Source organism: Pleurodeles waltl, chromosome 2_2, assembly GCF_031143425.1.
Source record: "Pleurodeles waltl isolate 20211129_DDA chromosome 2_2, aPleWal1.hap1.20221129, whole genome shotgun sequence".
Lineage (NCBI taxonomy): Eukaryota > Metazoa > Chordata > Amphibia > Caudata > Salamandridae > Pleurodeles > Pleurodeles waltl.
The window spans coordinates 302,692,778-302,717,449 of NC_090439.1; the positions used below are offsets into that span (position 1 = coordinate 302,692,778).

A 24,672-nucleotide genomic window follows, 5' to 3' on the forward strand; every position below is an offset into this window, starting at 1 on the left:
GCAGATGGGATTACTCATCCCAAATGTGACATATATCCCACCTGCCATATAACAAGTTCCATTATATCCTATGAAACTTGGAATACGGTGGGCAGGATATCCGTCACATTTGGGACGGAGTAATCCCCTCTGCCGATGTCGTAATCAGGTCCAAAGGGTTTGAGAATGATAAACCAACTTCATGATGGATGTGACATACTGACCATGGAAAATTTAGCAGTATTTCTTATTTATGCCTTTAATTTCACCCTCCCACTAAAACTTCCAGTGCAGATGAATGAAGAAGCCCTTTACATTGACAAGTGATGAATGGGAGAGAAATGAAATCAAATACATTTTGGCTACGTGGATTAACTTGTAAGGAAATTATGATCGCATGGGTGCTTCTCCACCTGAAAGTGAATTAAGACCTCAAACTTCATTTCGAATCTCAGCCAAAATAGCCAGTAGGTAAATCAGTGAATTATGGAGATGTTTTCCCTGAGGGGTTCAGAGTGACATGAAAAAAACAAGAGCTAAGTTCGAGTTATTTCAGAACATCATAGTGTACAACTTTCCAGTAATTCACTTTTTATCCATTAAATTGTATTTTATGTATGGCCCCTAAAATCACATGCCTTTGCTTGAAACTCCCATGCAGAGGAGTAATGGAGAAGTCATATATAACATGATCACTCCTCCTTATACCAAGTGTAAATAAGCATTTGCAATGCAATGGGTCTTGCATTTGCTCGAGTTAGAGCTATAAGCATTGTAAACTCCTAACCGGACTTTTCTTGACACATACATTGAAAATGAAAAGTAAAACAGTTTCACATAAGCGAGACGATTCAAAGCATCATGGCCACCCTGAGCCTCAGCGTGAACGAGACACGCAAAAGGAAAAATAAGTTTGCTTGAAGTCAAACGTATTGGCAAACGTGCAATTAGCCATGTAACAGGGTAGATGTCCACGGCGGTAGCCAAACCACCCCCCCTGAGGGACAAACATAAAGCATTTCTCAATGTTAACAAAGGATTTTTGAAGGGCAATCCCATGAACAAGTGATAGTGATGGGATAGTGGGTGTGGTTAAAAGCCCAAATAGATAACAACACGTTGGAAAAGCAGTGCCTGCGCGCTGCAATGCTCTACCTAAAAAACATACCTGTCCTCCTCCCCCCCACCACTTCCCTTCCTTCTTTTACAGAAGGTCTCTTCTTTCCAGCATTGCTTTGACAGGCTCTTCGAGTGCCCTCCCAGAGCACCTTGGATTTCTTTTATGATTTAGCAACAGCAGGTAACAATTTAACAACTGCTGCTACCTCATAACAGTGAATTACCAGATTTAGACTCTGGCATTCACACCAGTGACTTCCAGTGAAAGCCACACATAACATTTGCATTTATGTAGTGCTGCCAGTCCGAAGCATGAGTATCCTTACTAGCCACAACAGGGATGTAGACCACAATATTTATAGATGTATGAATGAAACGCTAAGCCTCAAAATATATTCTGATTTAAATGCTTATGTAAGAAGAAAGTTAAACTGCAGAGCAATAAACTGTTCAGATATCGAGATGCACTTGTATGACTTTAAAAAATGCATAATGACTTTATCACCTAAGATAAGTTATTTCCCATGCATATCCTGGCATAACCTTTAGCACTCCAACTGTTACAGGAAGTTCAGCCACTGACACCACAGTCTATAAAACGCATCACTGCAATAGCTCCACCAACTAGTAGACGCTGAAACAGCCTAGTTTGTATTCAACGATTAGCTGTTGCCATTAAGTAAGCAATTATTGTTACTGTTACTATTAACAATCTATGTTTAGCACACAATCTTCCACTGTTAATACTTTTGTCATATTAGTCCATAAGTATTGTAGAGTAATCCAGCACTAGAACACACCTAGGTCACCCCTAGGTAAGGTAAGTCTAGGTATCCCTATGGGCAGGGTGCTGTGTAAATAAAAGGTAGGGCATGTACTTCTATGTTTTGCATGTCCTAGTAGTCACAGTCTATTTCATTCTTCACTACTGTGACGTGTGCTCCTCTCATAGGTTAGTATTGGCAATTCCCTTATACCCTTGACAGTGGTAATTACTGATCAGAAAGAAGTTGTTTTTTGTCTTGTGTGGTATGTTTGAAATGGTAATGATAAAATCTACTTACTGAGGTAGTTGGATTTTACATTACTGTTTTAGAAATGCCATTTTTAGAAAGTGGGCATTTCTCTGTGCTTATAACACTGTGTGCTTTGCAGCCTGTCTCCAATCCAAGTCTGGCCTTGGTGACAGCTGCATTTTGTACATACTTTCCAAACAGCCACAAGACAGGAAGGGTTGGGTGTGACAGGGGATACATCTGCATTCATCTGCATAGGCAGTCTTTCTGGACTAGGAGAGGGAGAGGTGGGTCACACTTAAATGTTAATAGGGTGGCCGGCCCTCACACAAGGGCTGATTTACCCCCTAATGTTCATTTTGAACTAGGGCTTGGCTGAAAGGGACTTTTGTGCACTCCAGAGGATCCTTTTGAAGTCACCCCTTCATCAAAGACATTTTGAATATAAGTACTGAGTACCTGGCTCCATGTTTTTAGACACTGCGTGGGACTTGTAACCAGATGCTGATGGCTCTACAAACTGCACATTGCCAGAGAACAGCTGTGATGCCAGGAGGAACCACCATTTGGACTACCTGCTTTGTTGTACTGGCCTGCTGTCTACCCACTTTGCAAGCCTGACTTCAAGTGCTGGCTTACCTTTCAGTCCCTCTGCAAGAGCTCCCCAAGGGGTTGTTGGCTTGCTCCCTGTTCACGGAATCTCAGGGCCATTAACGATTCTGCCTTTTTGCATTTTGCTTGTGAACAGTGCTGCATTTTGCTTGTGACCAGCGCTTCATTTGGCATGACTTGTGCTTCATTTTATGCTTGTGGCCAGCTTTATTTTTCTGGGTATCAGCACTTCATCAGCCGGAGACAGCATGTCCTGCCTGCCTTAAGTGCCAACACTGTGGTGGGGAACTCGCACTGGGACCGGTGTACCCACTCCTCCCCACTTGTGCCACACAGGCTCAGAGTCTGCAGGCCGCTCTACTGGAGAATATGCATTGCCTAAGGAACAGAAAGGCCCAAAAACGTCAGCACTGCCTTAGGGTGCGGAACCCAATGGGTTGTGATCATGCTCGTTGTCTGACACGAGTACCCCAGCGGTAGGGTGCAAACCCTTTTTTGTACCTGGGAGAGGCCGCCAGGCCCACCACCTTGATTCAGGTCCCCGCAGCCATGAGCCCACAGAGTAAGGTACTGTGAGCAAGTGAGGCTGCGATCTGCACTGGTTCCCGAGGGACCCATGGGGTACTTCTGTTGTCATATTTTCAAAAGTACAGGTTGCTTGTCTAATGCTTTGACCTTATTGTGGGCAACCTGCTCATCTTGAAAAGTGCTGACTGCATTCCTAATGTCATGATCATAGTATGTGTAATGTACATATCCTGAAAAGCACTGCTTGGTGACTATTCTTTGAAAGTTGATATCTCATGACTCAAGTATTGGATTATTGATGTTTTAATTTTGTTTTGATCAGGATAATGCATTACATACCAAGTATTTATGATTCATGCTGTTTTGATCTTGTCATATGTGCAATATATCATATACATATTTTTATATACTCCTGTGTAGAGTCTCTTTTGTGGTGAATTCACTGGGTTGCTGTGTGAGTGTGCTGCTCAAACGCTTTACATATTGCCACTGAAGATAAGCCTGACTGCTCTGCACCAATATACCAGAGGGTGAGCACAGGTTATCTTTGGTGGGTAACTTATTTGCCCTGACTAGAGTGGTGGGTTCAGCCTGGCGTAGGTGAATACCCTAGCCAACCAGAAGCCACATTTCTAACAGTAACCATTAAGTTATTTGAGCACTCTGCACAGGAGATCAAAGCAATAAATGGACCTAGCTCGAAGTTCACTAATGGAAGAGTCCTAGGCACACATACCCTTGCCTGTTTATTCTTGAACATAACTTGTTTGACATTTCCATCTAGACTGGGTGGCTAGGTGAAGTCCACTTAGTAAGTCTCAAACACGTCTGAGTCAGAGTTTTTGGTTTGATGACAGCCAGAAATCCCACACAGGCGAGAGTCACTGCTCATTCTTGCCAGCGCAAAGGCAAGACGGTGTGGTGTCAGCTAAAGTGAAGCAGGGCCTTTGATAGCTGCTGGTGCTACATCATAATTTAATTCCAACCCGCTTTGCCTGGGCTCGCACACAGCCTGTCAGAGCAGCTGTGGAGAACAGGGAGCAGAGCTCTTGAAGGTGGTGAGTGGTGGGATAGGTGGCAAGAGGACAGATTTTTTCCATTTGGGACAGGGAAGAGATGCAATGTTACGTATGACTCCCAATACACTCCTTTTCCCCTGTGTATAAGTTGTAAGTACAGGGCAGAGGATTTTGGGGCCATGCATACATACAATTGTAGATGGGTAAAAAGTAAATAACAGGTATTTTTTCACCTTATTGCTCTGAGTGACATGTTAGTCAACTCGAGCTTCACTCTCATTTTGTTTTTGATGTCTCGAGTTGCCTATCATGTCACTCCCTCGGTGAAAAAAAACATCTATAATTCTATATATTAGAAGAAATAATTAGTGTACTTAATATGAAAAAGATTAATTAGGAAAATGGTTGCTAATAATATCATAAACTATTCACTCAAATTTGCATTTATTTATGGAGAGAAATATAAATCTCCAGCCAGTTCTCCGAATGAAGCAGCAACTGCCCATTAAGGAAATCGCTATGTTTTCCATACTATCCATGTCATTGACCACTGCTTGTCCAATAAGAATGTTCTCTTCGAAATCAGGTGTCTTGCATACAGAGGCACTACCTGGTGGAGTCCGACATGCCTTATTAATCGCCCTACTGATGCTCAATTATTGGCATCTGTCCTAATGTTGACTCCAGGGCTTATAACACTGGGCTGAAACGTTGATTAAGAAAAAGCAAATAACTAAATGAAATAGGTGTAGCTCTCCAGACACTGTCCCTTTTTGGGCTGTCTCTCAGTAAATTACTGTTTGTTATTTGTCTTTTGAGTTAGGTGTTAATATTTTCCTAAGTATCCAAAGCATCCATAAAGATTCAGATCACTGTGCGGTCTGCAGCAAAAATACAAATCTACATTTTTGAGAGGTTATCTCACAACGCAACCAGACTTTCTCAAGTCTGGGTGGCCTGGAATTTTTCTCGGCTGAGCTGTTTCAAGGAAACTGTAGCTTCAGCGTTTGAAAAATGTCACAGCCGAGTTGGTGTTGGGTTTGCCACGTTATGCCCCTCCATCTATTGTGCTGGATTCCTTGCACTGGCTGCCACTTGCTAGAAGAATCTTTCTATATCATTGGGCTTAGCTGTCTCAAGCAGACATTTTCCCAATACTTCCCCAGCACAAGTGTAAGATTCAGTGAAGCCTTCTTATTTGTGGCCCCTGTGTTTAAGCGGGAATGTCTATGAAGTGGTCTTTTTCTGTAATTGCTGCTGAAATCTGGCACCTATGGTTCTCCCTTAGATCATTTCCCCCTGGGTCTGGAAAAAAGCCTTTCCAGAATTAGCTAAGCCACTCCTGGACATGTGCAATAGCTCTCTATTGCTCGTTCATAAGCCAGGTGGGTGGAAAAGCCCTTAGGGTCTCTCTCTGCTGAAAAAACCCAATGCCGATCTCTCTGTTCTGTCCAACTTTCAGACAATTTAATAGCTCCCTTTTCCGATAAAAAATCTAGAGAAGCATGCCAACAGACTCACGTTAGATTTCCTGGAGCAACACTGACTCATAGATTCCATGCAGTCTGGGTTTTGTGTGACACACAGCACAGAAACATCTCTGGTGTCGGTACTTGATGACCTTAGGATGTCGGCAGCTAGCAGGCAGTCTAAGACCCTGGTGCTATTGGGTCTATCTGCCATGTTGAGAACGTTCTCACACTTCATGCTGCTGGCTAGACTGTTAGAAACGGGTATCTGTGGCTCTACATTGCAATGGTGTAAATCGTATTTTGGGGGCTGATGTTAGGCTGACTTTGTGGCACCCTTTCAATCAGAATTGAAGGTGCTGAATCAGTAGTCCCTCAGGCGTCTGCAGTCATCCCCACCCAATGTGTTCATTGGCCAAATTTATAAGATTGTTTGGCATAAACTGTATGGATTACACAGATAACAACCATGTGGTGATCTCTATGGACAGATCGGGTGAGGCACCCCTTGACACTTTCCATCTTTTTACAAGGTCAATAACCATCTGGCCAAGGCAAAAATGATTTAACCTTTAACGCAGAGTAAACTGAGGTAATGTGGTTTAGCAATAACAGGATTGCCAACCCATTTCCTCCAAATTTCTGGCCTCCATTTTTGATTAATGTCCCCGCCATTTCAAGGTGGTATGGAACCTTGACTTTTTGCTAGATTTAATCCTTTCCCTCTCCAAACATGTTAACCACCTCTTCACCACTTGATTTTTTCTGCTTTGAGTATGTAAAAAGTTGCAACTGCTCTTGTTTTCTGTGCATCCGGTGGTGGTCCACCAGACTGTTTTGAGTCGACTGGACTACTGCAACGCTCTTTCTTGGCTCCCCTATGGGACTCCTGACAAGGCTTCAGCATTTGCAAAATGTCACAACTAATGCCTCTCCATCTATTGTGCTGGATTCATTTGCCACTTGCTAAAAGGATCAGCATCCCATGACATGTGGCCTAGCTGTTTTACGCTGACATTTTGCCAATACTCCTCCAGCAGAAATTTAAGATCCAGTGAAGCCTCCTTATTGATGGTCCCTAGGTGTAAGCGGCAATGCCTAAGAAGCGGTCTTTATCCGTTATTGCTGCTAAAATGTGGAACTCACTCCCAATCACACTGCGCAAAATGCAAGATCATTTACGTTTTTGCAAGGAGTTAAAAAGCTGACTTTGCACACAATAGACTCCAGTTAAAGATTATCATAAAGGTCCATGCTCTAGCGCCAAGACACCTGTATAGGCATTAGAGCACTCAAAATCTATTAACATATCACTGACATTGTTGAACAATTCTCTTTGCATTGTCTATATGGTCTATTTGTTGCCTAATTTTCATGATCAAGTGTATGAAATAATTGTATTGTTAAATCAAAACACATAATCGTGGCTTTCCCCCAAAAAGATTATGTGGGTCATTACGACCCCAGCGGTCAGTGTAATAGTGGCGGTAGTACCACCAACAGGCTGGCGGTGCATTAACACACAGACCACCACTACAGTCTCCAGCCCGGCGGCCATCACTAAGCCGCCCATGGCATTTTGACCCCACCCACCGCCATGGTTTCCGTGGCTTCTGTACCTCCACGAAAACCATGGAGGTAGGCACTATCAGTGCCAGGGAATTCCTTCACTGGCACTGATAGGGGTCTCCCCCGCCTCCCCTCCCCAGAGTCCTCCCCCACAATCCCCCTCCAGACCCCCCTCAACATATACACACATACATGCACATACATACACACCCATACACACACGCATTCCCACATTCAAACATGCATGCATACATTCATACACACTCACAGCAACACTCACTAACATACATCCAGGCACACACGCAATCACATGACACAACATGCACGTACACACACACCCATTCATCTACACATGCATTACAAACACATGCACGCATTCAAATACAGTTACACCCCCACCCCCACACACGCACACAACACCCTCCATTCCCCCCTCCTGTCGGAGAACCTGACTTACCTGCATGGCGACCTCCGGCAGGAGACTGGATGCGGCGCTGCTGCCAGCAGCAGTGTCTGCCAGCAAAACACTGGCAGGCCGTATCATGGCTCATGATACGGTCGGCAGTGTTCTGCTGGCATGGTGCTGCTGCTGGCAGCAGCGCCACCTTACCGCCGTCCGCCGCCATGACCGTAGCCAGAATTTCGCCAGCCTTCTAGTGGAATTCTGGCTACGGTCATAATTCGGTGGACGGTCTGTAGCCACAGCGATGGTATGTTGGTGGCTGTCACCGTGGCGGTAGGAGGCACTTGCCCTCAATCTTATAATGAAGGCCTATATAATTTAAATGTTTTGTTTCAGCGTTTACAAGTTCAAACATGTCAGCAATACATTACGAATTCAGCTTGTAAAATGTGCTCAGGTTCCCTTCAGTTTCACTTATATCTGCATAGTTCCCAGGGTTTCTATGCTGGTAAATTCTATCTTCCTGAATGTTGAATCCTGGAGACTCATACACACCTCTGTGGCTGCACCGCTGCCGCCCAGGTCTCGGGAGACAAAAAGATTGACAATCGGCCGACTGATCCGCTGCGTTGCTAATATTAACGCCAGAGGCCACCAGAAACTGAGCATCTTCCTGATTGTAGCATCTCCCTGCACAAGAAAGAGACAGACATTGGTTTTAAGTTGGGCAAATGGAACAAAACGCATGTCTTTCACATGCCAAACCAAACGGTCAGGTTATAAAAATAATTTTTGTAGAGAATAAAAATGTAGATATTTCACTGAGGAATCAGCATGCTACTCTATCCTAAGCACCAGCAGAACATCAAGCAACATATGGTACGGCCCACGCGCACAAGGAATACTACTCCTGCTCGGCCTGTCCGTAACTGTTGTTTTAGCCAACTTTTGTTACTTGGTCAATCAGACTGACTTCGCTCTAAGCATGCGCTCATCAAGATAAGAATAATCAGAATTGTACACAAATCTGTCAATTATATTATCAAACATACCACATTTTGAAAAGGTTATTATGGTTAATTTTCTGCTGGGTGGATCTTTGCCACAGCAGCGCCCTAAAACACTGCCAGGACATTAATTTAATGTCTTCCTATTTGCAGGGTTTCAGTGAAAGTCTTTTAGTTATCTCACCCCATGCATCGGAAAAGGACCTACCCCCATTTCAGGCCCGCTGTGGTCAGGGATGATGTCATGAATGTTCTTGTAGTAGCCTAGACATAAGGTGGTGCACCGCACGAGCGCCCCCATATACAAGGACAGGATAGGGATAAGAAGAGGCTCCACGCATTCGAGGTGACTGTGAAGCAGGATGGCCACAAACACCACCTGGAAAGCAAAGTGAGAAAGAAATGAGGTGAAGCAGTCTCGCCAATCTGCAGCAAATTTATACTCAAGCGCAATTAAAGCCGGGCTCTCCAACCTTTTTTTCCTAATAAGATATACATTTAAATCATCCTGAGTACTAACTATATTACCAGTGTTATACAACTTACCACTTCAGACAAGATTCTACACGTGGCCATTGCATGCAGGATTGCTAGCAGTGACCACCTTAGTGCAAGAGGCCACATGCTTTAATATAAAGAAAAAGCTTTATCAATTTTATTTTTGAATGCCTCTACATGGCTTAGCAGTTATACATGCAAGCCCCCTGGCAACTGGGAAAAACATCAGCAATAAGACTCCCCAACGCAGCATGAATGACCATTTAACTACCAACCTTAAATATATTTTTTCTCCAAACATCAACTTATCAATTTTGAAAATGTCCAGATTTCACTTTTAAATCACATCCTTTTCAGTTTTGGAAACATACATAATTCAACCAAACGAAAGTGTTTTGTTTACTAGGTAGGGCTGCACATAGGAGAGGTACTCTAGGGTAACTGGCGAGCTACCATCGGCTTCAGCTCCCGAGCTACTCAGTGGAGAACCCTGTGCTAAAGCTTCTACTAAAGGTGTTTAATAGTACAAAGGCAAAGGGAGTTCATTAGAGAAGAAGACTCTATATTTTGCAGCCATATTATTTAAGGTCTTAACATAACACTGTTCTTTGTTTTCACTCACTTTGTACTTGAAATGATTTCTAGAATAGATAATGTGCTTGACAGTCACAAAGTGCTACAACATTTTAAGAAAGTCATCACATTAAAAGCTATAAGCGGACAACGGTATAATAAATATAACGGTATAAAAAATATGATAAAGGTGTACAAAGTTGCAAAGCGTAACAGCGCGATTCAGCACATTTTTAAACTATAGATAGCTACATAGTTTGGGTGACCTACTGTAGTTAAAAATAAAATGGATAGCAGCTTCAGCAGCCCGTTCTAGCACTTACAGACAGCTCATGCTACTATTCCGCTACTAACAGGAAATGGCAGACAACTTGGCAGCTGTCCAACTCACCTCCTGGGCTGAGCTATATCACATTTGGCCCACTCCACCGGCCTGTCCACACACTGAGCCTACCGGTCTGGCCCACCTGAACCCACATAGAACACCCCACCATCATGATTCATTATACCACAAAGGTGCAATGGCCCAGATATCATTCCTGGGATCTAACATTGAGCATGCAAGGGTGCAGCCTTAAATATGGCAATATTTCTTCTATGGTCCCACACAAATTGTCTTGGAAGGCATACATAATTATGCAACACATGGTCAGAGAAAATCTAAAAACTATTAAAACTACCAATAAGTAGAAATCTGAAAGTCATGGCATGACTCATTGGAAATCCCTTCCTTTTCTTAACAATGGCAATAAACAGCATAATACACTATGGGCATCTGCATGTATAGTCGCTTACTGACCCTAGTCTACCACCCTTCACCAGTTCTTTGATCAGCCACAGGGAGCTGGGGCTTATTCACCTCGAGGACATTTTAAGGACACATCCAATGATGCTATGGTGAAGGATGTGGGTCAACAAGGCCCTTCCCTTAAATAGAATGCTAATTGAGGACTGCCTGTCTCTTTCTCAGTCCCTAGAAATTCTCTGCCTGAGGGGCATCAGGGATATGGCAGTGGCTCTGGGCAGGCGGGATTTGCTCGAAGACCCTTTATGCTCCTTGCCCACGATGCCCAAAAAACACTCAGGGATACATGTTAGACATATTGGGTGGATGGGAGATGGACAAAGGTGTCTGTACTTCCTTCTGTTGCCTTTTATATGCAGCTCAAGCCAATCAGGAACATTCAACCATTTCTGTTGCACGATACACAGCACTAAAAGCACTTTATTATGCTCAGGTTTCACATTAACTTATTGTATAGATTGGTTACTTTTCCCGAGGGCAATGATTGCTTGCACAACCTTTTGCCTTGTCCATGCTATTACCCATCAGCACAGAGCAAGTTACATTTAATTTTTTGGGCTTTTTATTCCTGTTATAGTTCCTTCGTTTTAAAGCCTTTATTAATTAAGCAATCCCTGTGTCACTGCACAGAAGCTTTGCACTTTCTACAATCCCTGGGTTCAAAGGAGATTGTTTTTGAAGCTGGTGCTTAAGGCAAGGTAATGGTTTGGACAGTCTCCTATAAAGTGATAAGCACTGTGGGCGCTTTGGTCTTAAATCTATTCAAGTCTTGCTATTTTTAAAGACTAGACACTTTTATATCATTGTTGCGATGTGCTGTAATTACTGTATTTTTAGCATTATTATGGTAGGTGTTTTATGCTCGGATCACCATTTTGCCGCAAGATGTAACATACCACACTCCACCCCTCCAGCCTTGTGGTATGACCTCCCACACAAGACAATGGCGAGTTTTTAAACGTGATGTGGTCATTTGCACAGCACTCGGAGACTGTGCTTTGTTTGCACTCTGATTTTATCTTTACTATGTGAACTTTGTATCAATCTGTATTGTTTTTATCATGCTTTGTTATAGTTGTTTGTATTTTACATTTAAGGTATATATTAGTATAACCAAATAAAGTTGATTTGGATTTAGCAGGAATTAACTACTTACACCTAAGAAAAGTCAAATAGAGTCCACATTGGTCTTCTACATTTACCAGAGCAGGCATTTAGATTGTGATTATAATGATCCACTTGTGTACACTGTTAAGACCTTGTAAAGTTAAGTTTTCCACTAGTTTATACTAAGCCTTGTAAAGTTAGGTTTTTGAATTTGAATGCATTCTCTGTAACTTAAGATTGCTGTCACATGGCTACCTCCCGGGGTCTTACAATGAATTCAATAACTTGTGTTCTCAAGTCATCCTCAGTTTGCCATTTCTCACTCTAATGCTGTACGACAGTGGCATTTGGTATTTTTCATCTAACCCTGCTACAGTACTGCGAGATGTGTTTTTTTGGTAGGTTTCACCTATGTATATGTGATGGGAGGGGCACAAAATATTGTTTATCACATATTATGAGTCACTATTGGAAAGAGCCCAATGTAAATATATTGTTTTCATATGAAAAAGTGTTGGTTTTATTGGTGGGTGTATCCACATGTATTGCAATTTGCACACTCAAAATGCTCAAGACGTGGCAAACCAAATTGTTATCTTAGTCTTTCTTGGTCTGTGTGTTGTTGGTAAGCATGTGCCAGCTGTGGCAGCACACTGTTCCTTTTAACTTTTTAGTGCTCTCAGAGGCAGTTTTATATTTCGTTCAGTCCTGATGACGACCCACTGATTGACATTAAAGTGTCGAAATGTCAACTTTACTCAAGTGGAAGAAACTTCTTAAAGTTCACATCATCGATCTTCCTTTGGTATAATACTTACACTTGGCCCGGCAACATCGGATGTCTTGACATTAGCTTTGCATCTTGACATTAGTTTTGTAACAGGGCCATAATCTCTCACTGTTAAAAAATGGTTCTGTTCACTAATTGTAGGATTTGTGTTGTTTACGCCCAGTCTTGGGCATTAGGCCATAGCCGCACTTACTTTCTCATTATGCCACAGTTTTTGAAAGCTGCTATTTTCAATAACATAGTGTTTTGTGTTTGATTTGTGTACTTTGAAAGTGCTGGTGATTTGTTTGTCGCATAAACATGATGCAGGCTAATGTTCATAAGTGAAACCACTATGTTGAGAGTGTATTGCATGTCTAACAGTCTTGTTTTATTGGCTTTATTGAAAATCACTGTGATTTTTAAAAAATTTACCAAAATTACCAATATTTATTATGCTTCTTGTTCCGTAATGGGCACCAGGGCAACAACTAATATTGGTCATATTTATTACCACAAATTTGAGTTAGAAACTACAACTAGTATATTTTGTTACTTTTGCATTACTGTATAAAAAACATGATCAAACTAGGGACCATATCACAAACACTGTTATATTAAAAAAGGGACAAATCATTTTCACCATTCTGCAGCTCGTAAAATATGGGTAACTGATTTTGCTTCGATCCATACGACAAAAAGACTTATGCACCGGTACAAAGATGGAAGAAAGTAATTATGGACACTCTTGAAACATGTCTATTGCTGGCAATTTATTCTAAATGAATAATATCAGTTATAACAAAAACACAGACTAAGAATAACGTTTAACCCCTTCGCTGCCAGGCCTTTTCCCCCTGAGGTGCCAAGCCTTTTTTTGTCTATTTGGGGCACTTCGCGCTTAGGCCCTCATAACTTTTTGTCCACATAAGCTACCCACACCAAATTTACGTCCTTTCCCCCCCCAAATCCTAGGGATTCTAGAGGTACCCAGACTTTGTGGGTTCCCCTGAAGGAGAACAAGAAATTAGCCAAAATACAGTGAAAAGTTCTTTTAAAAAAATAAATGGGAAAAAAGGGCTGCAGGAGAAGGCTTGTGGTTTTATTCCCTGAAAATTGCATCAACAAAGGGTTTGCTGTGCTAAAATCACCAGCTTCCCAGCTTTCAGAAACAGGCAGACTTGAATCAGAAAACCCATTTTTTCTACAAGATTTTGGCATTTTACTGGGACATACCCCATTTTTACAGTTTTTTGTGCTTTCAGACAGAAATGGGTATGAAACCAATGCTGTATCCCAGAAACCTAAAAAATTCTGAAAGGTAGGCAAAATTCTGAATTCAGCAATGGGTAATTTGTGTAGATACTACAAGCCTTTCCTACAGAAAATAACAACTGAAAAAAAAAAAAATGAAATTGAGGTAAAAAAACAGCAATTTTTCTCTACGTTTTACTTTGTAACTTTTTCATGCAATGTCAGATTTTTGAAAGCAATATACCTTTACGTCTGCTGGACTCTTCTGGTTGCAGGGATATATAGGGCTTGTAGGTTCATCAAGAACTCTAGGTACCCAGTGCCAATAAATGAGCTGCACCTTGCAATGGCTTTTCACTCTATACCGTGTAAACAGCAACTAATTTGCTGAAATATGAAGAGTGAAAAATTGATATCAAGAAAACCTTTGTATTTCCAAAATGGGCACAAGATAAGGTGTTGAGAAGCAGTGGTTATTTGCACATCTCTGAATTCCGGAGTGCCCATACTAGCATGTGAATTACAGGGCATTTCTCAATTACACGTCTTTTTTACACACTGTCTTACATTTGAAAGGGAAAAATGAAGAGAAAGACAAGAGGCAATAACACTTGTTTTGCTATTCTGTGTTCCCCAAGTCTCCCGATAAAAATGGTACCTCACTTGCGTGGGTAGGCCTCATGCTCGCGATAGAAAACGCAACACGGACACATCACATTGAAATCTGATATGTTTTTTGCAAAGTGCCTAGATGTAGATTTTGGCCTCTAGCTCAGCCGGCACCTAGGGAAACGTAGCAAACCTGCACATTTTTTAAAACTATACACCTAGGGGAATCCAAGATGGGGTGACTTGTGGGGCTCTCACTAGGTTTTGTTACCCAGAATCCTCTGTAAACCTCTAAATATGGCTAAAAAACACTAAAAAACACTTTCTCCTCAAATTTCGGTGACAGAAAGTTCTGGAATCTGAGAGGAGCCACAAATTTCCTTCCATTCAGTGTCCCCCCAAGTCTCCCGATAAAAATGATACCTCACTTGTGTGGGTAGCCCTAGCGCCCGTGACAGGAAATGCCCCAAAACACAACATGGACACATCACATTTTCCCAAAGAAAACAGAGGTGTTTTTTGCAAAGAGCCTACCTGTGGATTTTGGCCTCTAGCTCAGCCGGCACCTAGGGAAACCTACCAAACCTGTGCAATTCTGAAAAACAGACACCTAGGGAAATCGAAGATGGGGTAACTTGTGGGGCTCTGACCAGGTTCTGTTATCCAGAATCCTTTGCAAAACTCAAAATTTGGCTAAAAAAACACTTTCTCCTCACATTTCGGTGACAGAAAGTTCTGGAATCTGAGAGGAGCCACAAATTTCCTTCCACCCAGCGTTCCCCCAGGTCTCCTGATAAAAATGATACCTCACTTGTGTGGGTAGGCCTAGTGCCCATGAAGGGAAATGCCACAAAACACTATCTGGACACATAAAATTTATCAAATACAAAACTACCTGTTTTTTTTTTGGGGGGGGGGGGGGGGGGCAACCTGCGTTTTTGGTCCTGGGCTCAGCAGCAATCTAGGGAAACCTACCAGACCCTGACATTTCTGAAAACTAGACACCCGAGGGAGTCCAGTGAGGTGTGACTTGCGTGGATCCCCCAATGATTTCTTACCCATAATCCTCAGCAAACCTCAAATTTAGCTAAAAAAATTATTTTTTCCCACATTTCTGTGTGGGATCACCGCACTGAGACAAATTTCCTACCACCCAACGTTCCCCTCAGTCTCCCAGTAAAAATGATACCTCACTTGTGTAGGTGGGCCAAGTGCCTGTGACAGGGAAGAGCCAAAAACATGTTGAAATTGAGGGGGAACCAAAGCGGGCACAAAAGGGCAGTTTGAAAAAAAAATCTTTTAGGGTGACAAGTGCAGCAGAATTTTCATCAGTATAGATGGGAAAATGCTGGGTGGTAGGAATTTTGTGGATTTCTGCAGAATCCGGAAGGTTCCATCACAAAAATGTGGGAAAAATATGTGATTTTCAGCTAAGTTGGAGGTTTGCAGGGCATTGTGGGTAAGAAACTGGTGCGGGGTGCACGTGAAGCACACCACCCTGGAATCAACCAGATGTTTAGTTTTCAGATGTGTTTGGGTCTTGTGGATGTTTCTACATGGCAGCGTCCCAAAGTCAAAAAAGTGCAGCACTCACCATTCCAAGTTGGACAATTTTGAAAGTTACCAAGCTCTCATGGCCCAAATGTAAAACCAAAACCCAAAATAATCAAATGTCTTCTTGCTTTCCATGGGATAAAATGTTTTATTGTGCCGGGGGAGATCTGAAAGACTGTTACCCACTTCAGTTGAAGTGGGGGCATAACCAGGCCAATACTGGTTGGTAGCCACCACCCCAGATGTGGCCAACAGTAATGTGCCCCATGGGAATCGACCCTTGCACAAGGGGCGGCCCCCTCAAACAAAACACACACACCAATCCCTGGTGTCTAGTGGTTTCTGCACCCCAGGGGGAAGATTGGCCTAATTATATTAGGTCGATCTGCCCCCGGGGGGGCAGAAATGGCCAAGAAACAATTTGGCCCCCCAGGGAGCGACCCTTGCTGAAGGGGTCGCTCCCTAAACATAAAAGAAAAAAATCCCTGGTGTCTAGGGGGTTTTCTGCCCCCCCCCCCCGGGGGCAGATCGGCCTAATTCTATCATATTTCCTTTGCAGAGACATGAAAGGAAAGGAAAGGACTTTCCTTTCCTTTCATGTCTAGAAATGCTGGGCATTTCTCTTTCACAATCATGCTGTAAGCATGCTTCCAGCACGATGGGAGGTGACCTCTGATGAGGTCAGCACACTTTCGTGTGGTGATGTCATCAGACGTCACTGCGGGGGGTCGGGTGGAAGGGGAAGCAATTCCCCTTCCAGCCCTGACCTGCGGGGACGGGTAGTGCCCATCGGGGGGCACGCTAGGGCTTCCCCCGAGGGCCGGTATATGGAAGTAATGGTTACGTCCATGGCACCAAACAGGCGCAGACCTGGACGTAACCATTATGTCCATGGTGTCGAACCGGTTAAAAAAAAAATAGACGAAGGCGATATTCACTGTTTTTCCAATATGCATTAAAACAATTAAACTGATTTTCTTTCCTAATCCCATATTTTACACTTCAGTAAATTTCCTCTATTTATTCCATACACACAGCAATTCACGTACTTATTTTCTTCGTGCAAGCTTAAGGCAATAGATACTATGCAGTGCCATTTATGTCTTAGTTCATGGCCATTGGCAAAGGTAAGTAAGGTTGACAACTTTTTCTTACATAAATTGACATAACATGCACATTTGTGTCTTATTCTATAAGCTATCAGCAGGAGTTAGCCTTAGGTGTGACTTACATGCATTAAAAAGTAAGGCGAAGGCTTGTCAAAAGGGTTATTTTGACAGGTCTAAATGGCAGTTTAAAACTGTGGCAGTCCGGTAGGCCAGTTTTTACATTGCCACTATAGTGGATGAAACAATGAGTGCTGCAGCCCACTTGTAGTATTACACTTACAAGCCCTGGGTACATGTAGCTCAAGGGACTTACAAGTAAATTAAATGTGCCAATCAGGAGTGTGCCATTTTTAACATGTTTGAAAGAGAGAGCCACTAACCACTGGTTAGCAGAGATAAAGTGTGCAGAGTCCTGTAGCCAACAAAAATGGGTTCAGCTAAATAAGGCAAAACTCTGGGCGGATACCACAGAAAAGATGGTAATTTACAAAAATCCCCACTACTTGAACACTGAAGTGTCTAGTGAAGTGTGCTGAGTCACAATTTTCAAATGTGTGGTAATATAAATATTTAAATCACCTTTGTAGCACACTTTGTGGCCTCGATAGGTCTACAAGGAATATGATTTATATCTCTCTGGAGGTTCTGCAAGCTAATAATATGCTATTTCAATGGAAACTCACAGCTCTGTGGCCACTTCATAAGGTGACTGCAGCTAGTAAATTTACAGAATATAAGTTGTATATCGTCTTACTGATGGCCTTTGTTTTTCTGAAGGCTGGAGCTACACCATGGTCTTTTGGTGGCATTTCCAAACACATTTTGTGATGAAGATGGAAAGGGACTTGAAGATCACGCTCCAATTTTCTGATGCTGGTGAACCGAATTAGTAGAAGAAAATATAAAGCTGTCTTACCAGTGGAAATTAATGACCCTATTTTGGCATCTCCAAACACATATGCAATTTGGGCCATTGATGGAACCTTGCAAAAATTCCTACAGCCATCTTTCTTGCATCAGTGTTAAAGAGATCTCACGCCCTGTCATGCAGCTCATGTTTATCCCTCAAGGTACATTGTTGTCTTTCTTGAGTAGGACTTCTCAATGGTTTTGTAACTCATCCCATATCAGAACTTAGAGCCACTAGTGATGTTGTAAGTGAGATCAAAAACAGCACATTAAGGAGTTATGACTGAATAGTTCACATCATAACTGGCTAAATCCAGAAGTTTTTTCATTTTAGATAATCATAAGGGCCCATATGTCCGAAATTCAGATTTTGCAATTCCCACTAGCGAATCCATAGATACTGCTATTTTGGAATCGCGAAACAGAATGTTTGTAGACTGTGATTTCCTATTAGGGATTCCTACAGAGTTGCATTCGCTATTAGGAAATCACAATTTAGGAAATCTCACAATTTACACATATGGGCCAAAATGTATAGATTAAAATCACAAGCACAGTTAATATTACAAGATATTACAAATGCAGTTATAGTATATAACATTAAAGTTCAAGCTAAGGGAAATGACAATGTATCTTTCAAGCAGAGCCCAAAATGGCTGTGACTGCTATTTAAATGTAATCAATACAGCGGGGGAAAAAGGATTTCTTCTGTGTCATGAAAATGTTTCACTTCATTACTCATGTTTATATTGTTACACCAAAAACACTGTTCTAGAATAAGCAGTTATGTCAAGTCCCAAAGATATTTCTTTTAGGCCTGTTGCCTTTACTTTTATGGTGGCTCCTACCAACCCACCAGGGGCACTATTCACAAAGCTGAATATACATGTGCAGATTTACTCATGTGAATATTTAATACTACACCAAGTAGTAACTTTACACATAGTAGCAGGCCTAAAGAACATCTTGGACTCCTTCTGAACCCAGACATGGGCAAGAGGTAACTGCCTAATAGAAGGAGGCAGATCCAAGATGCTGCTGTTCAGACTGGATGCTGAGATCAAAGGCACTAATTTAGATGTATCAACACAGCAAACAGAACACAAGCATAGTGCAGCAAGGTTAAGTCAGAGACACAAAGGGTCCCTTTTGCACTGCAGCTTCTATCAAAAACTCCCCTAGCAGGATGATGGACTACCTGCTACAAGAGTTTGAGGTTTTCTGGCCCTTTACCTTTTCAGTTTGTAGCAGGTGTGAATAAGACAATATAATATGGACCTTTTATCCAACAAACCAGAAACTATCCTGCCTTTGCAATAGTTGATATGATTACTAACCAGGTGAACAGTACTTCTTATTGCCACCCAAAGTTCAAAAGGTTGAGTTGGCCCTCCTGGGATTCAAACTTGTGACCTTGAACAAGCAGTCCAGAACAGCATCACCTGGATTACCAACTTCGCCAACCACGTCACCCCAATCAAACAAGGGAGGACACTGCAGAGCCACCAGACAAGCCTGCTGGTACACGCCAGAACTCAGGACAATAAAACAGAGCTGCAAACTACTGAAGAGAAGATGATGCACCAGCCGAGACACCACAGACCAAGCCACTTTCAAGTCTGCCATAAACGAATACCACCAGCGACTCAGCGATGCTGAAAAAGCTGCAGTGACAAACCACACTGAAGCTAGCATTAAACACAACTCTTCAGCAATATTAGACTGGATGCAGGATACTGCTTTGCTAGCCGAATGGTGTATTGTTAAAAGGATATTGTTGTATGACGGCCACACATGCCATTACCATGAAAATCTTTACTGTGACTCTGCCTTTTCCACACAAGCCCCTACAACAAAAATTTTAGTTTTTCAAGGTAAGTATACATTGTTTATTCTATCTATCTATCTATCTATCTATCTATCTATCTATCTATCTATCTATCTATCTATCTATCTATCTATCTATCTATCTATCTATTCACTTAAAGAACCAAAGGGTACAGGAACGTTATAGTTAAGTTCTGAATTTACAAGCACAAAACTATAGAAATTCAGCAGCTATAGTTATAGTTATCTCTTTTAAAAAAAAAAAAAAATGTTTATTGAAGATGCACAGTGTACAAATACCAAAGCAGAAAGAAGGCTGAATAAATACAATGAATACATTAAATAAATACACATCATTACATACATTCAATTCATCAATCTACAGCAGACATCAAGACCACTGAGAGGGGGCGTATGAAATAGCCTGTCCACGACTATTAGAATACAAATAAAGTGCCAAAATTGAGCATAATTAAATAAATGAATAGATCCCCTACGAGCCTGATTCAATTATTGCCTGGCCACTGTGCAAACAGGGCCCAGATAGCTTCACCCAACCGTCTACGCCCGCGGCCCTTACACGCATAAGAGCCCATCTCTAAATAAAACAATGAGCACATCCGAGCCAGCCAATGGTTAAAAGTTGGTGGAGTTGACTCCAACCAATCAGATGCAATACAGCAGCGGGCCACAGACATGGCTAGAAACAAAAACCTCTGTGAATATTCTAGGGATACCACTCCATCAGTTCCAAGTAATACTAATTGCGGTGAAATTACCACCTCCCGATGGGTTAGCCTAGTTAAAAAGTTAGCCATATCAGTAACAAATTCATGTAGCCTGCTGCACTTAAAAAACATATGTACCAGGTCGGCCGATACACTCTTACATCTGGGACACACCACCCCCCTTGAGCTGCCCCAATTAAATAGCTTAGCGGGAGTATAATATAAGTGAAAAATAGTCTTATAATGTTGGGCTTGTGGCCCAGCAGATAATATAAAACGCAGTGCCATATCTAAAGAAGTACGTACTGCCACTTCAGAAGCTCCAATATTCCGAGCCCAGCTCTCCGCCTGTTTACTCAAGTAATCTGGCATTAAGTTCAAGAAGAGCGGATAAAGCGAGCAAACCCGCCATCTAGTGGAGTTATGAAGAACCTCCATAACTGGGATTCTATCCCCCACCTGGCCAGAAGCTGATCTAAAATGTACCCCCCAAAAATGTCTAATTTGCAAATAATTAAAAAAATCCTTGGTGTTTAATGAAAATTCACTTGTCAGTTCTTCAAAAGATTTAAGGTGGGTATTCCCATAGAAATCACCAATACACCGAACACCAAGCTGTGCCCACCTGGTACAGTATTCATCCTTAAAAATGTCAGGAAGTACCGACAAATTCAAAATTGGGGTGTAAAAATTGATCTGGCCAATTCCAATTTTTTTTTTAACATTGATCCAGACCTTAAATGCAGCCCAGACAGACTTGAACTTAACTTTTTTAAAGTAACTAGGCTCCACTGTTCTCAAGAAAGCTGCATTGGCATGACTTCCCCAAATCATATTATATATAGTAGGACACATTTCGCCAAAATCTCGATTATCAGCCTGTCGATTAATTAATGGTTGGATATATTGCAGTGCAGATACCCAGTAATAAAAAAGAAAATGAGGGGCCGCCCACCCCCCCCTCTCTCTGGGTAGCACTAAATACTTATATGCCCGCCGTACTTTTTTAAAAGACCAGATAAAACTAGTCGCTAAACTCTCCATATGCTTAAACCATTCTTTGTTAAATTCCAGCGGGATAGTGCGGAAAAAATATAGGACCCTAGGTAAAAAAAACATTTTAATAAGATTGCATCTACCAATGATTGTTAAATGCAGATTGTTCATATGATGCAACTCTTTCCTGGTTTTAGCTAAGACAGGAGCAAGATTGCTCTCTACTATCAAGTCCAAATTAACCGACAATCTGACACCTAGATAGGTCACTTGATTGGCCCTCCTGTTGTCTTCAATAATGGCCAACTCATTGCCCAATATTTGGCATTTACTCCTATTTAATGCATAGCCTGAGATTTGCCCAAACTCCGCAGCTAGTTTCTCTATTTGTTCGATCGCCTTCCCTGGTTCAGGAGTAGTGACGGCTATGTCATCAGCATATGCCAAAATTTTAAACCTGCCCTCCGCCATTACCATAGGCAAAATCAATGTACTTTGCAATAACTTCTGAATCAAGGGGTCTATATAGAGTGCAAACAATAAAGGGGAGCAGGGGCAGCCCTGCCTAGTTCCTCTTGTAATATAGAAGGGTTCTGAAATTGCCCCGGCTAATTGAATTCGAGCAAGGGGCTTCTGATATAAACCTTGTATAGCCTTAATAAAACCAGCCCCTATATTAACTTTACTGAGCACTGTCCATAAGTATTTCCAATTGACCCGATCAAAAGCCTTTTCGGCATCTAATAATATTAATGCCATAGGGGCCGCCATAGCCTGAGATGCATCTAACATGGTGATAACACAGCTAACATGATCGGCGGTCCCCCGCCCGGGAATAAACCCATGTTGCCAAGGGGAAACAAGCCCACCAATAACTCGACTAAGCCTAACCGCAAGGAATTTGGCATACCATTTGGCATCCGCGTTTATCAATGAGATAAGTCGGTAGGAGCCTGGTAAAAGTGAGTTCTTCTCTTTTTTTAAAAATATAACAATGTTAGCCTCCAGCCATGAGCCCGGCGCCCGCTCTCCAGCCTGTACTGACGTAAAGAGTGCCATGATATCATCCTTCAATTCCTCGAAAAAAGTTTTAAAGAATTCTATTGGGATCATATCAGGGCCAGTGGCTTTCCCATTAGATATAGCAGTTAGAGCCGAGATAATCTCATCCAACTCAATGGGGGCAGTCAACTGATAGCCCTCCTCCTGCGATAACTTTGGGCACGACATATCACTCAAATACTGAGCAATCTTTTCGTCTCTCTCATCCGAGAAAAGATTTTCCTGCTGGTACAATGTGGAATAATATTCTTTAAACACCTGTAATACTAACGTATCTCCATACACAATCTGCCCCAGCCTATCTTTAATTGCCAAAATGGCACTCCGAGCCGCCTTTTGTCTAGTCTTATATGCAAGCACCTTGCCCACCCTCTCATTAAACTCATAACATTCCTGCGTACGAATCTGGGCTTTAATGATGTCTTGGTCTAAATACAACTGAATGATCTTGGCCTTCATGACCGTCATCTTATCCAAAGTATCTTGTATTGGAGCATTATTCCTTGCAAGCACCACTATCTGACTCTCCAAAGAAGCCAATTCGGTCTGGGCCGCAGATATAGCTAGATGCCGTTGTTTCTCCCGCCTAAGGGCGTAGCTCAGAGTTTCCCCGCGGATAGCAGCCTTTAAAGCATCCCATAACACCCCCGGTGGAGCCGTACCCCTGTTAAAAACCCAAAACTCAGTTAGCCATACTTTCATCCGTGACACATAAACTGAGTCAAGCAGCAAGCCCCGGTCAAAAGACCAGGGTCTCAGATGTCGCTCCTTACACAAGTCCGAGAGTTGTACTACCAAGGGATTATGGTCAGATATAACCCTAGGGAATTTTTCCACCAGAATTCCTTCGCATAACGATGAAGACAGAAAAAAGTAGTCTAACCGGACAGACTTTCGGTGGGGGTATGAAAAGAAAGTGTAACCAGGATCCATAGGCATACAATGCTGCCATGCATCCACAAGACCATGAGTCTGCAGCAACATTTGTAAGGCGCGAAACACCTTCGGCTTTCGTCCGACGTATGAACCCTGATTCTGTAAGGGGATATTAGTCTCAGTATGTATATTAAAAACCCCACATACAATAAGCGGTAAGGCCCAGAGCGCAAGTTCAGTATTCAACATATTAATACCAGCCGGATCATCAACATTAGAGCCATAGATAGAACACACAGTAAAATTCGATTGTCCCATAACACACTCTATTATCACCCATCGGCCCATGTTATCAACCTTTTTCTTGACCACCTTAAGAAGATCTCGCCGTGTAAGTACTGCAACCCCTCTAGTGTTCGTATCTTGGGTGGTGTATGCGACTAATTGGAAACCAGGAAAATCCAACAAATACTTTTTAGCCGGGGTAACATGCGTTTCTTGCAAACAAATTATATCTGCCCTTAATGTTCTAAGCTCCTGAGTGGCAAGACGTCTTTTCCTAGAATCATTTAGCCCACATATATTTAAGGTGGCTACCCGTAAAACATTACGGTCCCCCATTGAAAACTGTAACAAATACACCCAAACTTACATCTTGTTTCATCATACACCTAATAATCTCCTGTGCCTTCAAATACATATTTCTGTGCATCTCCCATGCAAAACCTACCCAACCCCAACCCACCCCACCAATCACCTCCCCACCCACAAAAGGAAACCCTACCTCCCACCCACCACCCACCCAACCAGATGAGGCTTCCAGACTGTAGTCTGTAAGATGTATAAGCAGCCCTCCCCCCTTGAAGGGCCCCTGCATCAACTCCTGGATTAAGCAAATTGACTAACCAAAGAAAAAATTGTTTCCCCTAAAAGGACTAGACCCCCACAAACCAACCATTTGAATAAGAGCACCCCTCCTCCTCTTCTGCTCTCCCCAGGCAACCCACCTCTATCACCCGCCCCTTTCATTTTTCCTTTTCTTTTTTTAAATAAGCCCTGCTCTTTTTTTTTTTTTTTTTTACCATGTATCAACCATGTATCAACAGTTAAGTCAAAGACTGCAAGTACTCCTTGGCTTTGATCTCGGATGCAAACACTCGTATCATCCCATTATATATAGTCTTAAGTGGAGCCGGGGACAGTAGATAGGCTTCCGCTCCCTTCTCCTGGAAGGGGCTAATCAGTTGTCTCAAACGCCATCGTCTCTATACCGTA

At 42.3% G+C, this 24,672-nt stretch overlaps 1 protein-coding gene across 1 annotated transcript in view; it reads right to left on the reverse strand.

Moving 5' to 3' along the window:
- Positions 1-24,672, reverse strand: part of ANKH (ANKH inorganic pyrophosphate transport regulator) — a 563,142-nt gene that overhangs the window by 135,557 nt on the left and 402,913 nt on the right. Inside the window, exons 5-6 of the mRNA XM_069219767.1 lie at positions 8,930-9,100; positions 8,270-8,404 (exon numbers count right to left, since the gene is read on the reverse strand). Coding sequence (XP_069075868.1) covers positions 8,270-8,404; positions 8,930-9,100 — 306 coding nt within the window. The remainder of the gene's footprint in view (positions 1-8,269; positions 8,405-8,929; positions 9,101-24,672) is intronic.